At 39.9% G+C, this 15556-nt stretch overlaps 1 protein-coding gene across 1 annotated transcript; it reads left to right on the forward strand.

The window, feature by feature from the left end:
* Positions 1–595: 595 nt before the first annotated feature.
* LOC138966556 (uncharacterized) lies at positions 596–11341 on the forward strand. Its single transcript, XM_070338827.1, has 3 exons — positions 596–698; positions 1916–2047; positions 4090–11341. Exons 2-3 carry the CDS (start codon positions 1920–1922, stop codon positions 5138–5140), a joined length of 1179 nt encoding a protein of 392 aa, XP_070194928.1. The 5' UTR covers positions 596–698; positions 1916–1919; the 3' UTR covers positions 5141–11341.
* Positions 11342–15556: the final 4215 nt, after the last annotated feature.

The raw sequence follows: 15556 nt of genomic DNA on the forward strand, positions 1-15556 counted from the left end.
AAAACACATTATTATTTCATGACAATTGTACGTCCAAAAGTTTAGAAATTTAAGTAATCCTCAGCTGTTCAGAATCTGTTGTGGTCTCCGGCACAGGTGAAACATAGGCCTAGCTGCACAACAGAAACACTGAGGAGCCTGTACTAGCTGGTCAGCCCAGTATACCAACCACTGAGTCCAGATCCCACGCTACAGCTCGCTGAAGCCCCCTGATAGTAGCCTAAGTATACTGGACAACATTTACATTTACTCCAGGGAGAAAGACAACATTTTAGGATCAGTAGCCTGATATGAAAAATGTGTTTATCAGTACTGTAACTGCGGTAATCACTGATGCACTGGTTTACAGGTCTCAAAATCTAATTGAAACAAGTCTAAATGATCAAATCAACTGAAGTGTGATTCAGTCATCGCTCAATAAATCTGGTACATTGATACATTCTGCGTGTAAGTTCGGAAGTCCCACAGCATTGTCAAATAGCTCATACTTTATACTTATCCCAGGCACTGAGTCACATCTGAAGCACGCGGTTATATTTTTGGGATTTACGCCCAGCTTATTCGTTCGGTTTGTGTGAAAAGATGTTTTGATCATTCATGGCGTCCTCTGCAGCTGTTCAGCTGACTCACATACCTTCAGTTCCCGATTAGAATGGTCAGCGTCAGGTACATGGTCATCTAAACACCACATATTGAAGGTGAGAACTTTCAGAAGATTTTAAGCAACGTTTATTTGTTAGTGTTTAGGTTCCATGGGAGTAGACGAGCGAATGGTGATGCTGTTAGTGTTGTAATGTTTGCGTTCAACGGAAAACAAACTCGCATCGTCATTCTGTTTTGACAACAAGCCACACGTTTGTTGAACATAATCAACATGTGTCGTTATTATTAATTGAAATTGGATAGTTACTTCATATGTGGATGAGATGATAATGAGAAGGTACAGCAACAGGCGTGTTCCGATACTACGCACATTCCAATCCAAGGCCAAAAGTGACAGTGTCGCAATCTGAATCTTACACAAGTTACATGCAATTTTGGTATTATATTTAGATGGCAAACTTACAAACAGCCTAAACTCAGTTTACCACGACATGTTTTTATGGGGAAAGTCGTGAAAAATATTGAAATTGAATGTAATTGTCACCAATTTCTCAGATTGATGGAGACTTTGATTGTTGGTAGTGGTACTACCCTCAAAATTGTCCTCATGGTATTGCAAATTTAACTTTAAGTAGGTCATAAAAACAACAATTCTCGATGTGGGATGACTGTCTGCTGTACAGATATATCATGTGAGAGCTCTTCAGATTCTGGAAAGATCTATTGAACTTTGAAGCTTGCTGCCTATGTGAACAGCGCTCGCACTGACTCAGACTAGTTTTAAATTTAAGCAATGATTCTCAGATGACTTGCGCATTTGTTATTGCAAGGCCGCATTCATTGGTTTCAGGCTAACCCAACCACTCAGGATTTAGGTAGCACCAATATAAAACAAGTCTGCTGCAAGCCGCTTGTAAACTGCTGGGGAATTGAGAAGTGCTCAAGCAAGTTTTGTTGTTGCTGATGATTCTGAATTAAATGGGAACTATTCACTTAGCAGATTTTCAGCTGAAATGGTGAGTTTGTCGCAGACTACAGTCAGAGGCTCCTGTGCGACTTCAAACCATCTAAAGTTGGTTGAAACAATGCGAGTTACCCATGTGAACTGCACTTCAGCCTTTGTTGACTTTGATTTTTATGAGTTTTAATTTAGCATGTGTGTGCAGGATTGTTAATTAGTGTAATATAACTATAAGTAGTAAGTTTATGAGTGCTTTACCATATTGTTATTTATTATTTGTAATTTGATTGCTTGTTAGTTGTTGTTAAAATGTTATGTTAAGTATATATCTCAACATTATTTTTCCCGTAGGAGAATGGCATCTTCTAAGTTTGAAAAGCCACCAGGACTGCGACAAAGAAGGTCAACGGAAGAACCAGAAAGACCATCATGTGACCAATCTCTCTTCATTGCTTTCAAGAAGCTTAAAATGGATGTTGAAGGGTAAGACAAAGAGTATGTGGAGATTTTTTTTTTTTGGGGGGGGGAGGGAGTGATACTGGTACACTATGTACGAGTATTATCTCTTATTTTGTCAGTTTATGGCGCACGTGAGGTATGTGGGCTTGGGAGGGAAGACGGGCTAAAAATTGTGAGAGTGTGTGGTTATTCGCCTGCCATACCATAGTTTACATTATTCGTATTTTTGGAATTAAAGTGAAATAAACGGAGAATGCAGGGATGTTGTTACAAATTCACACCTATAGGACAAATGTCCTGATCTCTTCAGAATCAATAGGACATTTGACCACTTTCAGATATTTCAATAGGACATCATAATTTTTTGCAAAACACTGTCCATGGAATGGTTCCCAAATCATGTGCACACACACATGCTTTAACACACACAGACATATAGGATAAATTACACCAAACATTTGTGCATACATTGTTTTTTCAATTTAGTTCCAAATATATAGGACGCACACAAAAAGAAACAAACATCTAAAAAGCAACGAAAACCTTCAGCACTCTTTTTTTTGATTGTCTCACAAACTGCATGATTTGACTCAGAAATGAAATACTGAAAAAAATTTGAAAAAAAGTCCGGTTCAATACAGATTCGACAAAGCAGTATGGTCTCTTTCCTGTCAAGGTCTAACCAACCAAACAGGGTCAGCCATGAATAGTCAAAAGGCCGTTTCTACGAATTTTCTGTCGTGTCGACAACATGTTCTGTACAAAAGACAAGACTTCTCTTTCCATGGTTGTGTCAGTTTCACTTTCAGCGGCGACACTGTCATTGGCACTGTCATTTTCAAGAATGACGCTCGCCGTGTTTTCACATGTTTTTGACTCAAACGTAGCACAGGATGCCGTTGAAACGCCAAAGATCGTCCGCTTTTGTTGATCTTTGGCAGGCTTTAGTTTGATTTCGGTGCCATAATTCAATGCGCTTCGTCAAAATGTCTCGAACTGAAACCGAAAGCAGACGCAAGACTTAATAGTCAGTTGAAGTTGTCTCCCGTGCTCCTAACTTTAGTGTGCTGCAGACAGGAGTACACGAACGGCTCATATCGCAAACGGTTCGGAATTCATGAAAACGCAAGATCAGCACTACACAACTTCAGTGCACCTTTACGCGAGAGTGTTCGGTCGCTTTTTTGAAAATGTGGATCTTGAACGGAAAATATCGAATATCACCCTGTCCGATGGCATGGAGTTCTTATCGGACAATGACAGCGCTCAGTTCAAAATGATAGGACATCTGAGCGCCATGCGGCTATGTGAATCGGACATTTTAGCCAATCAATCAATCAATATGAGGCTTATATCGTGCGTATTCCGTGGGTACAGTTCTAAGCGCAGGGATTTATTTTTTTTATTTTTTTATTTTTATTTTATGCAATTTATATCGCGCACATATTCAAGGCGCAGGGATTTATTTGTGCCATGTGAGATGGAATTTTTGTACACAATACATCACGCATTCACTTCGGCCAGCAAATCGCAGCCATTTCGGCGCATATCCTACTTTTCACGGCCTATTATTTTAAGTCACACGGGTATTTTGGTGGACATTTTTATCTATGCCTATACAATTTTGCCAGGAAAGACCCTTTTGTCAATCGTGGGATCTTTAACGTGCACACCCCAATGTAGTGTACACGAAGGGACCTCGGTTTTTCGTCTCATCCGAAAGACATCTCTGGAATGTTGACTTTATGGTTTATTGGACAGTTTTGTTTTTAAGTTTTAACAGTTTCTTGCAGGAAGGGGTCTGGATGTTCTTTAAATTATTTAGTATTTACTTATTAAGTTATTTGATTGTGAAAAAAATTTCATTAGTTATATTTCACCAAAATCAATACCAATACTAGTACATCAAGAATTAAGTATGATACTTCTCAGGTAGATATTACTTCAAGCTCATTGTAACTACTAACTGGCAGTAGTAAAGGAATTCAAAGTGAATTTGTAGAATCAAAACAGTGAGCTGTATTTGTACGAATTCATGCCATTAATTTGACTTTTTTGATGGACAGGGGCTGCATAAAGAAGACAGAGGATCAGAGTACTGCAACCCTAAAGCACAAACAGGACGTCAGGGATGCAGACGGGAAGGATGGTAATGAAGCGGAGAAGGGCAGAGAGACTTCAAGCCCGACAGGTCAGAATGAGCCAGAGGAGAGCAACGAGGACTGGAGCCAGTCTCTTCAGAAGTTCTGCTTCTGTGAGAAGGGGGCGGTTAGCAAGAAGGGACGGCCGCGTTGGAGGTCCATGTGTCGTTACCACCGTCTGCGCATGAAGAAAGACATTAACAGCAAATGCAGCCAGGGCAGTAGCAACCTGGTGCAGGCGTCGCACACACAGAAACCTGTACTGCGTGAGAGCAAGCTCAAGCAGGTGGAGAGACCAGGCGCTCAGTTCACTATGCGCGCTGCCAGGTTCAACTTCAAGCCTTCCGTACAGAGTGAAATCCGCTTCAACTTTGTGAAACCCGGTGAAATCGCCTTTGGCTCCAAGCATGATGATCATACTGAAGTGCTTGCTGCTGGTACAGCTTTCACCAAAGAGAACAAACATGTCCTTGCCCCCAAAACCAGCCTGACTGCTGTGGGCAGTGCTACTCCAAAAGACACCACGCCTGCAAAACCCAATGAATCGGCCAACACCAGAACCATAGCTGCCTCTTCACATTCAGTATTTGCTGCAGAAGCCTCTAAGCGTCTGCTCAGTTTCTCTTCCATTACTCCTAAGCCCGGCAGAAGCGGTGCTTCATCTTCATGCAAACCTGCACCAAAGTTTGAAGGCCATCGTGTGGACAGATCCGATCGTCGTCATCACTTGGCGCTATGGTCTCAAAATCGTGCTAGCAGGCCTTCTCACCTCTCGTCCAGTCACAGCCGGACAACAGTTGCTACTCCGTTGACGGCAGTGCCTTCCAGGATAGACTTGTCAATGGAGAGATCTTGCTCTCAAGAGGCCCGTCTGGACGAGAGTGAATTCAATGTCAACGAACTTGCCGCCTACTTCGACAATTTTCTGTACATGCCCAAGGAGATGTCTTCCATGGCACAGATGATGTACACGTAAACAAACTGTCTGTTATAATCTATATACAGTGTTATTCAGCATTTACTCTGTTGATTATGTAAAGTTTTGCGTGTCTTTCGTTTGCCTTTATCTTTCTTTTGTTTTCCTGCTTCTTTGCTCTCATTGTTTTGCTTTTGTTCAGTTCAGTCTCCTGTCTGTTTTGTTTTTGTGTGGAAAGTTGCACGTCTTAAGTTTTTAATTTGTATACAACATTAAAATGATCGGCTTTTTGTGCAAATGTAAAGTTAACACTGCTGTTAGTGTTTGATACTATGCAAGGAATCGGTGAACGTTTGGAAATTAGAAACTTGTTTTCTGCGCAGATTTTGGACTCACCTGAGCGATCAGAAGAGTCATTGCAACGAGCAGTGTCAGGCTGGTCGACCAGCAGGCCAGCTGTCCGTACATTCCATCTTAACCATAAGGTTTTGTCAGATGTAATTGAAGCTAAAGCTTAGAGACTTTGCACGCATCTATGGTTGGTTTATCTGCATTACGCACATCCGGTTGACCTTCCTTAAACTTCAGTTGTAAGGTTGCTGTTGGGTCAGGTTCGGATGAAAAAATGAAAATGTATCTATTTCTGAACTATTTTTTCAGCTGGAGCTTTGGAATTGGTCACAATGAGATCAAGTTTAGGTTAAATGAAAAGAGAAATGGCCATTTTGGTCAATGGTTTGTTTTTGAAGCCAAATTATTGACACTGTACTTGCTTGGGAGTTTTTGACAAGACCTTGGTTGATCCTGGTCTTATTTCAAGGTCAAAGTAGGGCCAAAAAGTAGGAAATTATCAGTTACTACGTTGTTTTATATGGAGAAAAAGTAGCAGACAATTTATTTTTGATTCATATTATATATATATATTAGTTACTAGATGATTACCCGCTTCGCCGGGTACCGGCTTCGCCGGGAAGAAGTAGAGCCGAATACCAGGCTGCGCCTGGGACGCCGGAAAGCCGGCGCACAAAGGAAAGAAGATAAACGCGCAAAACACTGGAGACCTTCTAAAAATAGTAACGTGCAGTGACCTTCTAAAAATAGTAACGTAGTAACGGGAATATGGATTGACGCCACACGAAGGAAGGGAGATAAACGCAAAACACTGGAGAAGATAAGGAAGAGTTACTGGGAATGGTGAAATGAACAGAAAAACCAAAATCGGTTCAGCGCTGCGCGCTGAGAGCACGTGTTGAAATATCTCATCGATGAGGTTGTGTCCGGGGTCTCTCTGAATAAGCCCACCGAATTTGAAGCAGATCCATCGAGAACTTTGGCCGCGCATCGCGCACAGACACAAGTCGTATATATATATATATAGATTACCTATCAAGAAGGTCAATCTTATGAGCATAAGTTGCTCATCTTGTTGTGTTCAGTTGTTTATTTTTGGCTTTGCTTTGTATAAAGTATGTGAGCTCTTAGCACAAGGCTTCTTTTGTGTTTGCAATATTGTGCAGGATACATGAATTTTTACACACCCCGCGGGTTAGGGGGAAGAATTTACCCGATGCTCCCCAGCATGTCGTAAGAGGCGACTAACGGATTCTGTTTCTCCTTTTACCCTTGTTAAGTGTTTCTTGTATAGAATATAGTCAATTTTTGTACAGATTTTAGTCAAGCAGTATGTAAGAAATGTTAAGTCCTTTGTACTGGAAACTTGCATTCTCCCAGTAAGGTAATATATTGTACTACGTTGCAAGCCCCTGGAGCAAATGTTTGATTAGTGCTTTTATGAACAAGAAACAATTGACAAGTGGCTCTATCCCATCTCCCCCCCTTTCCCCGTCGCGATATAACCTTCGTGGTTGAAAACAACGTTAAACACCAAATAAAGTAAACCTTCGTGGTTGAAAACGACGTTAAACACCAAATAAACATGAATTTTTACTATGAAGCAAGTTCTGTTATCCATTTTGTTTCACAGGGCATGCTCATAGTCATAGACAAAGGGTTTTGTACATTTTTTTTTTATAAAAACATGCTTCCTACTACACGTATTCTTTTTCATTTTGCCCTTTTGCAAGTCCTAGTTTTAGTTATTTTTTCAGAGGCTGTGAGAGTTTTGAAGGAAGATGTATCCTTTTTTTGTGTCTGAAACTGTGCAATATCACTGTGTTGTCCCTCTTAGTCTTATTGAAGTTATTCCTTTGACAGTGATCTTCCATCATTTGACAAAGGTTCTGGTTGTCATCATAAAGGTACAATATATTTGTTTTCAGTTCAGCATCAGAATGAAATAACTGTTTGATTGTTTCAGCGTTTTACAATTAGCTGCATGAAAAGCGAGTCATTAAATACTATGAAGAATAGGCTTACCACTGTCTGCACTGTACAAACTTCAACAGGCTATAATAATATCATGACAAAGTGTGCAACCCACCATTTTTTGGGCATGTTCTAATTTCTACAGGCACGAGACCTAGATTTGAGTTTACCCTTGTGATACTTTGTTTCCATGATTTGTTATTCAGTACTCAGCTGGTTATGGGCTTATGCAGGTTGTTGTCGGCTACCATCAAAATAGGATGCAACTTAACAATGCAGGCAATTTCACTGGTTTCAATGTTGTGTGAAATGTGATTAAACTTTACCCTCCCCCATACATTTTGTAAAGAGTTGTAACACAGACAGCAGATCACTAAACAGGTTAAGCTGTTTTAGTGAGTTCCTGTTTTTCTGTTCATATAAACTTCATAAAACATGTAAATGTAAAACTGAATTATGCCTACTGTTGGTCAGAACTCGCTCTGTTTCTGCCCATCTGATCAGTCAAAAATTGATATAAATGTTACACTCATTTCTGCCGAGAACCACCACACTATAAAAAGAAGAAGAAAAAAAGATTAAAACAAATAATAATTCATGATTTTTCCCACAATTAAATGGTCAGGTTATGATGCAGTTGCAAAACAATTAGTGCTAACCATATTTGTTATCTTGTGCACAGAGTTGCCTCCCTTCCCTCATGCCCAAAGCAAGCATATTCCAATTGACGTTTTCTGGAAATAACTCTGTTAGGATTTTTAAGGGGTGTGGCAGAGTAAGAGCCCCTTTTACTGACCCAAGCTTTAAAAGAAGTAAAGAGCAACTAGCTTTCTACAAGCCGGCGTCATCCCAACGAACTACCAACTCTGATGTGTATTTTATGCAGTGTGTGCTCGATATGATACCCTTTTCTTTCAATAATATGCGCATCTGAACCACGCATTGCTGGCAGTGATCGCCAAGCACGTGTGCTTTCCTAAAAGATGAGAGAAAAAAATGGATATTTTATTAAGTGCACTCTGCATAACACACACCTCAGACTTAGTTGATCGTCGCTATGACAGGTTAAGGCCCCTTGAACGGTTGAAAACGATGTTAAACACCAAATAAAGAAAGCAAGGTTAAGGCCGGTCAGTAGCGAGCCAGTTGCTTTATGCTAGTTGATAAGATTTGGTAGGTCATAGGGGCTCTTACTCGGCCACAGCGCTTACAAATTCTGACAGAGGTATTTTTGAACATTGTCCATTAACATAGCTTAGGCCTAAAAAAAAAATAGGTGTGGTTACGGTAACCCGACCTACCCTATTTTTGGGGGCCGACCCTATAACTTTTTATTACATTTGTCACAAAAATACCCCCCAAAAAACAAGTAAACGAGTGCAGAAAACGCAATGAAAGCGAAAGCGCCCGAGTCGCACACTTATTTCCCTGTCAAGTAGGTTTAATTTGTACACATTAGAAAAAAAAGTTTAAAAAAAAAAGTGATTGCCTACCTTCCTACCCTATTATTGTTGGCTATGTTACCGTAACCACACCTATTATTTTTGTTGGCCTTAGGTTAAAAACCGACACTTCGTTACTATTAGGGAAGGTGAACTTAACCTGACAGAAAGCAACCAGTCACCAATGATGGTCTTTCAGGTGAAGATAATGAAGATTCAGTGAAAAGTATGAATGTATGAAGTTTTTTTTAATTTTTTATTAACGCCTGCACCTGTACTTTTACTTCTTGCAAGGTCTTTTTAGCAGTGACCACAGCTGTAGGTTATTCTGCCAGTATTGTAATACTTTGTCCAGTAACGTGCACACGTTATTCACACACCTACCTCTGCTGTCATAATAATTCTACTGAGACCTCAGCTTGCGAGAGTGAGCAGGGAAGCTGTTAGTCATTTTTTATCTGAAAAATATGTCTTGCTATTTATGTTTAGATTAAGTGTAGAACCCCCCCGCGGGTTAGGGGGAAGAATTTACCCGATGCTCCCCAGCATGTCGTAAGAGGCGACTAAGGCCAACAAAAAAAAATTGTCTGTTTCTGGTCACCCGACCGACCCTAAATTTCGGCGCCGACCCTAAACTTTTTTTTTACAAACTCAAAATTTTTTTATTTTTTTTTTGGTGGTAAAGGACAGGGTGATAAAATGAACAACAAAAACGTGTGAAAACGAAAGTCCGCTGACGATTTGTAAATGTGTTGAGTGTCTTTTCTCTATGTATAGTGAATCCAGTCTCTTTGCGCGATTTTTAAAGTTAGTTTTATTGGTCTACATTTGGGGTAAAACAAAAAATTTAGAAAAAAAATAAAAAATCCCTACCTACCGACCCTATTTTTTTTAGCCATGTTACCAGAAACAGACAATTTTTTTTTTGGCCTAACGGATTCTGTTTCTCCTTTTACCCTTGTTAAGTGTTTCTTGTATAGAATATAGTCAATGTTTGTAAAGATTTTAGTCAAGCAGTATGTAAGAAATGTTAAGTCCTTTGTACTGGAAACTTGCATTCTCCCAGTAAGGTAATATATTGTACTACGTTGCAAGCCCCTGGAGCAAATGTTTGATTAGTGCTTTTGTGAACAAGAAACAAATTGACAAGTGGCTCTATCACATCTCCCCCTTTCTCCGTCGCGATATAACCTTCGTGGTTGAAAACGACGTTAAACACCAAATAAAGAAATTAAGTGTAGACTAAGTGTAGCTTCTGATTTGACTTGTGTGGGTCATTATTTCATATACCCTTTCTTGAAAGCAAAGCAGAGAGGCAAAGGTAACTGCAACTTGCAAGAAAAATAGATCTTGCTTCTGTCATTAAGATTTCATTAATTTTGATGGTTTGGTACTAACAATGGCAAATTTTGAGCTGTCAGCAGAAAATTGCTTGCAGTGTTATGTGTGTGTGTGTGTGTGTGTGTGTCTTGATTTGCATTTTTTGTTCATTTCTGGTCATGGGACATGAGTTTAAAATACTTGAACAAAAATGGGTGTTAGTGGCCAGCTGGAGATATTTTCAGTGACATACTGGGAGTCAGTGTACACTAGAACCTCCCGTGATTTTCACTCTTTTGACATGATTAGCAATAAATATCAAATTTAGCATTTAATCTATTCTCATTTAAGTGCTTCTAAGTACAAGATTTTTTTGGATTTTTTTGTTTACAGAGTATGAAGAAAACATTTCTGTTTAACATAATCTGGAATCAAAGATGACAAATTAGAGCTGATAGTCTCATCATGAAGCAAGTGAAAGATTCATTTTCTTTAATAGGTGTTAGAATCTGAAGTCCAGAACTGCAGATTTGGTTGCATAGATGTGAGAATTTAAAGTCCTTGTTTGAAGTTTTCCCAATGGAAACATGATCAATCTATCACTAGGCAGCCAGATGCATATTCATGTTGTTTGTTATTGCAGAAAATGTGTACATATTCTTATGTACCATTGCACGTGTACACTATTTATAAGCTGAATACCCCCCGCGGGTTAGGGGGAAGAATATACCCGATGCTCCCCAGCATGTCGTAAGAGGCGACTAACGGATTCTGTTTCTCCTTTTACCCTTGTTAAGTGTTTCTTGTATAGAACATAGTCAATGTTTGTAAAGATTTTAGTCAAGCAGTATGTAAGAAATGTTAAGTCCTTTGTACTGGAAACTTGCATTCTCCCAGTAAGGTAATATATTGTACTACGTTGCAAGCCCCTGGAGCAAATTTTTGATTAGTGCTTTTGTGAACAAGAAACAATTAACAAGTGGCTCTATCCCATCTCCCCCCCTTTCCCCGTCGCGATATAACCTTCGTGGTTGAAAACGACGTTAAACACCAAAGAAAGAAAGAAAATAAGTTGAACGGTTTGATTTATGAAATGCATGCAAGGACTTGAAAGTAAACCACTGAAAATTGAATAAACACAAGTCAGTTTGTTCGCTGGATTTTGTGACGATGATTTGAGATGTTCGTCTGTGTGTGTGGGTGAAAGAGAATGTTCGTCTCCCTCTCCTGCTCTGACTATACACACTGTAAATGACACACACACACATGCTCACACACACACACACACAAACACACACACACACACACACACACACAAACACACACACACACACACAGGGATCAAGTAGATCAAGAATAAAGTCTTTGCAGTCATAGACATAAATGGTTATCTGTGGAAACTTTTTTTAAAATATTTGGTCTGATATGTTGCAAGGTATATACTGCACTATGCAGTACAGAAGAAAAACAGTTTTAGGACGCATTCAACAATCTTTCAAGGGCACATTTTGTGTGAAATGTCGCACGGAAGTGGTGGAGGGCTCACTAATACAGTCGAACCTGCATTGACAACCAGCTGCCCATTACGAACCCTCCAACGAAACCCCGACAAAGTAAGTTCATACATGTATTTCCATAACAACCATCTGTCTACAAGGACCACTTTTGGGTGGTCGTTATGTATATAGACATGTTCGACTATACATGCCTTCCCTGTCCACCACATTTGTACCACCATTCTCACTCTTGCACCAACGCATTTACACACACACACACAAATACTGACCTTGGATGTGAAGTGAGTGTGTGTATTTGTGTGCGTGCGTAGTGTGCTTGCGTGAGTAGGCCTACATGTGTGGTCTGTGGTGTGCATGTATGATGTGCGAGAATGCGTGTGTCAGAGTGACCATGGATGCAGACCCGTGCCAGAATAAGAATGGTGATGTCAGAGTGAGAGTTGTGGTGCCAGAGTGATAATGGTGGTGCCAGGGTAAGATTAGTGTAGCTTGGACAAGAGTGGTAGGGTCAGACTGGGTGCCAGCGTTGGAGTTCTGGTGCCATGCCAACGCTAGAGTGGGAATGGTGGCGTCAGACCACATTGCGTGCCGAAGTGATAGTTAATTTTTTTTTTAATGAATCAACAAAGTTTAGAACCGTTTAGCTAAACAAATTAGAATACGCAGGGTCGGGTTACCGTTTCCACTCTCTCTCCCCCCACCCCCCTCCTCTCTCTCTTCTACGTCGAGGGCCCGGATATGGAGGGCCATACTGTTCCTTTTTTCAGTCAGTTTTGACCTTAGAAGACGACAGGTTGACTGAATGTTTCAATAACGCTTTACTAGGCGACTTATTTATCTTCATGACGGACAGTATAAAGTACAACTGACTGCTTTATAATCAATGTGTTATAGATCAACAGTGACCTTTCAGTATAGCGACGAAGCTGCAATACGTCTGATCATAGCTTTTCCTCTTCACCAAACACGTCCTTATTACAGTCCGATCTCACACTGTCACACACGTTGAAGAGAAACATAAAGCTTTAACGAAATCCCGGGCTAAAACTTAAAACCTGAAGCATCCGTCGGAGATGAAAAATTCTTCTTCTCAGTCAAATCAGCTTGTTCCAGGTCACATGGCTACCGAGAGCCGGCAGAAAAGCGGACTGTGGCTGTTTGTCTGCGTCAATCTGTCTGTTTGTCCGCTATCTGTATGTCAGTCTCTCTCCGTCTGTAATCTGTGCGTGTGTGTGTGAGTGTGTGTGTGCCGTGTGAGTGCGTGTGCCGGCAGAGAGAGAGAGAGAGAGAGACAGACAGACAGACAGAGAGAACTAAAAACGCCGCTATAACGAACTGCGCACGAGTGCATGTTTTGTTTCTGTACGGTCTGGCCGTCTTGTCTGTCTGTGTAAAAGAGTCACGGTGAAAGAGCGGGCTTGAACAATCAAACAAACACACTTCCCAAATTTTCTCATCTCAAAACTGGATCTCTTTTTTTACATTTAGTCAAGTTTTGACTAAATGTTTTAACATAGAGGGGGGAATCGAGACGAGGGTCGTGGTGTATGTGTGTGTGTCTGTCTGTCTGTCTGTCTGTGTGTGTGTGTAGAGCGATTCAGACTAAACTACTGGGCCGATCTTTATGAAATTTGACATGAGAGTTCCTGGGTATGATATCCCCGGATGTTTTTTTCTTTTTTTTCGATAAATACCTTTGATGACGTCATATCCGGCTTTTTGTAAAAGTTGAGGCGGCACTGTCACACCCTCATTTTTCAATCAAATTGATTGAAATTTTGGCAAAGCAATTTTCGACGAAGCCCGGGGTTTGGTATTGCATTTCAGCTTGGTGGCTTAAAAACTAATGAGTGAGTTTGGTCATTAAAAATCGGAAACTTGTAATTAAAATTATTTTTTTATTAAACGATCCAAAAACAATTTCATCTTATTCTTCGTCATTTTCTGATTCCAAAAACATATACATATGTTATATTTGGATTAAAAACAAGCTCTGAAAATTAAAAATATAAAAATTATGATCAAAATTCAATTTCCGAAATCGTTTTAAAAACTATTTCATCTTATTCCTTGTCGGTTCCTGATTCCAAAAACATATAGATATGATATGTTTGGATTAAAAACACGCTCAGAAAGTTAAAACGAAGAGAGGTACAGTAAAGCATAGCACATGAAGCACAGCGCAATCGCTACCGCGCCAAACAGGCTCGTCACTTTCACTGCCTTTTGCACTAGCGGCGGACTACGTTCAGTTTCATTCTGTGAGTTCCACAGCTTGACTAAATGTAGTAATTTCGCCTTACGCGACTTGTTTTACATTTAGTCAAGTTTTGACTAAATGTTTTAACATAGAGGGGGGAATCGAGACGATCAGGTCGTGTTGTATGTGTGTGTGTGTGTGTGTGTGTGTGTGTGTGTCTGTGTGTGTGTAGAGCGATTCAGAGTAAACTACTCGACCGATCTTTATGAAATTTTTCATGAGAGTTCCTGGGTATGATATCCCCAGCAATTTTTTAAATTTTTTCGATAAATGTCTTTGGTGACGTCATATCCGGCATTTTGTAAAAGTTGAAGCGGCACTGTCACACCCTCATTTTTCAATAATATTGATTGAAATTTTGGCCATGCAATCTTCGACGAAGGCCGGACTTTGGTACTGCATTTCAGCTTGGAGGCTTAAAATTGATTGATGACTTTGGTCATTAAAAATCTGAACATTGTAATTAAAACAATTTTTTTATAAAACGATCCAAAATTACGTTTATCGTAAATTTCATCACTTTCTGATTCAAAAAAACATATCAATATGTTATATTCGGATTAAAAACAAGCTCTGAAAATTAAAAATATAAAAATTATGATTAAAATCAAATTTCCGAAATCGATTTAAGAACATTTTCATCTTATTCCTTGTCCGTTCCTGATTCCAAAAACATATAGATATGATATGTTTGGATTAAAAACACGTTCAGAGAGTCAAAAAGAATAGAGATATAGAAAAGCGGGCTATCCTCCTCAGCGCAACTGCTACGCGGCTCTTTTCTGGATTGTTAATGTTAATTTCACTGCCTTTGCCACGAGCGGTGGACAGACGATGCTACGAGTGTACGGTCTTGCAGACAGTTTATACCTATTTTTTTTCTTCGATAGATGGATGTGTTTTTTTCCTCTCAAAAATATTGTGTTTTTTTCCCCAACAATGACGACGACGACGACGACGACAACGACAACAACAACATTGATTATGCATGAAAAAAAAGTCAGGAAAGATTAGTTCATGGAACGTAAAACGAAACATCGTTTTTGTGTGTGTGTAAATTCTATGCTTAACATTCTGTGAGTTATTCGTTTTGACTCGGAAAAAGTATATACGTTCCATGAACCAATTTTTCTGCTTTTGACTTATAAATTTGGAAAGTTAACAGTACTAATCTGTTTCGGATTACATGATATATGACCAGAAGTGTGAGTGTTTTTTTCCAGGAGCATGGCCCCAGCGTGTGCATGTGTGCATCGAGAGCGGAACTTACATAAACCGAAATATTTCTGGCCCAATTCCTGTATTAAAACCACGTCAATCAATCAACCAATCAACCAACCAACCCAACAAACAAACGAAACATTTCAGACAGACAGACAGACAGACGGACGGACGGACGGACGGACGGACGGACGGACGGACGGACGGACGGACGGACAGACAGACAGACAGACAGACAGACAGACAGACAGACAGACAGACAGACAGACAGACAAATACATACTCAGTCAGTATTTTACTTTGCAGTCTTTTTAAATTTGCATCGTTTATACGCATTAACTTGCTTCCCCAGATAAACCTTATTATGCTTATGTAGGCCTCAGTTATCTAA

Source organism: Littorina saxatilis, linkage group LG5 (assembly GCF_037325665.1).
Source record: "Littorina saxatilis isolate snail1 linkage group LG5, US_GU_Lsax_2.0, whole genome shotgun sequence".
Taxonomy (NCBI): Eukaryota; Metazoa; Mollusca; class Gastropoda; order Littorinimorpha; family Littorinidae; genus Littorina; species Littorina saxatilis.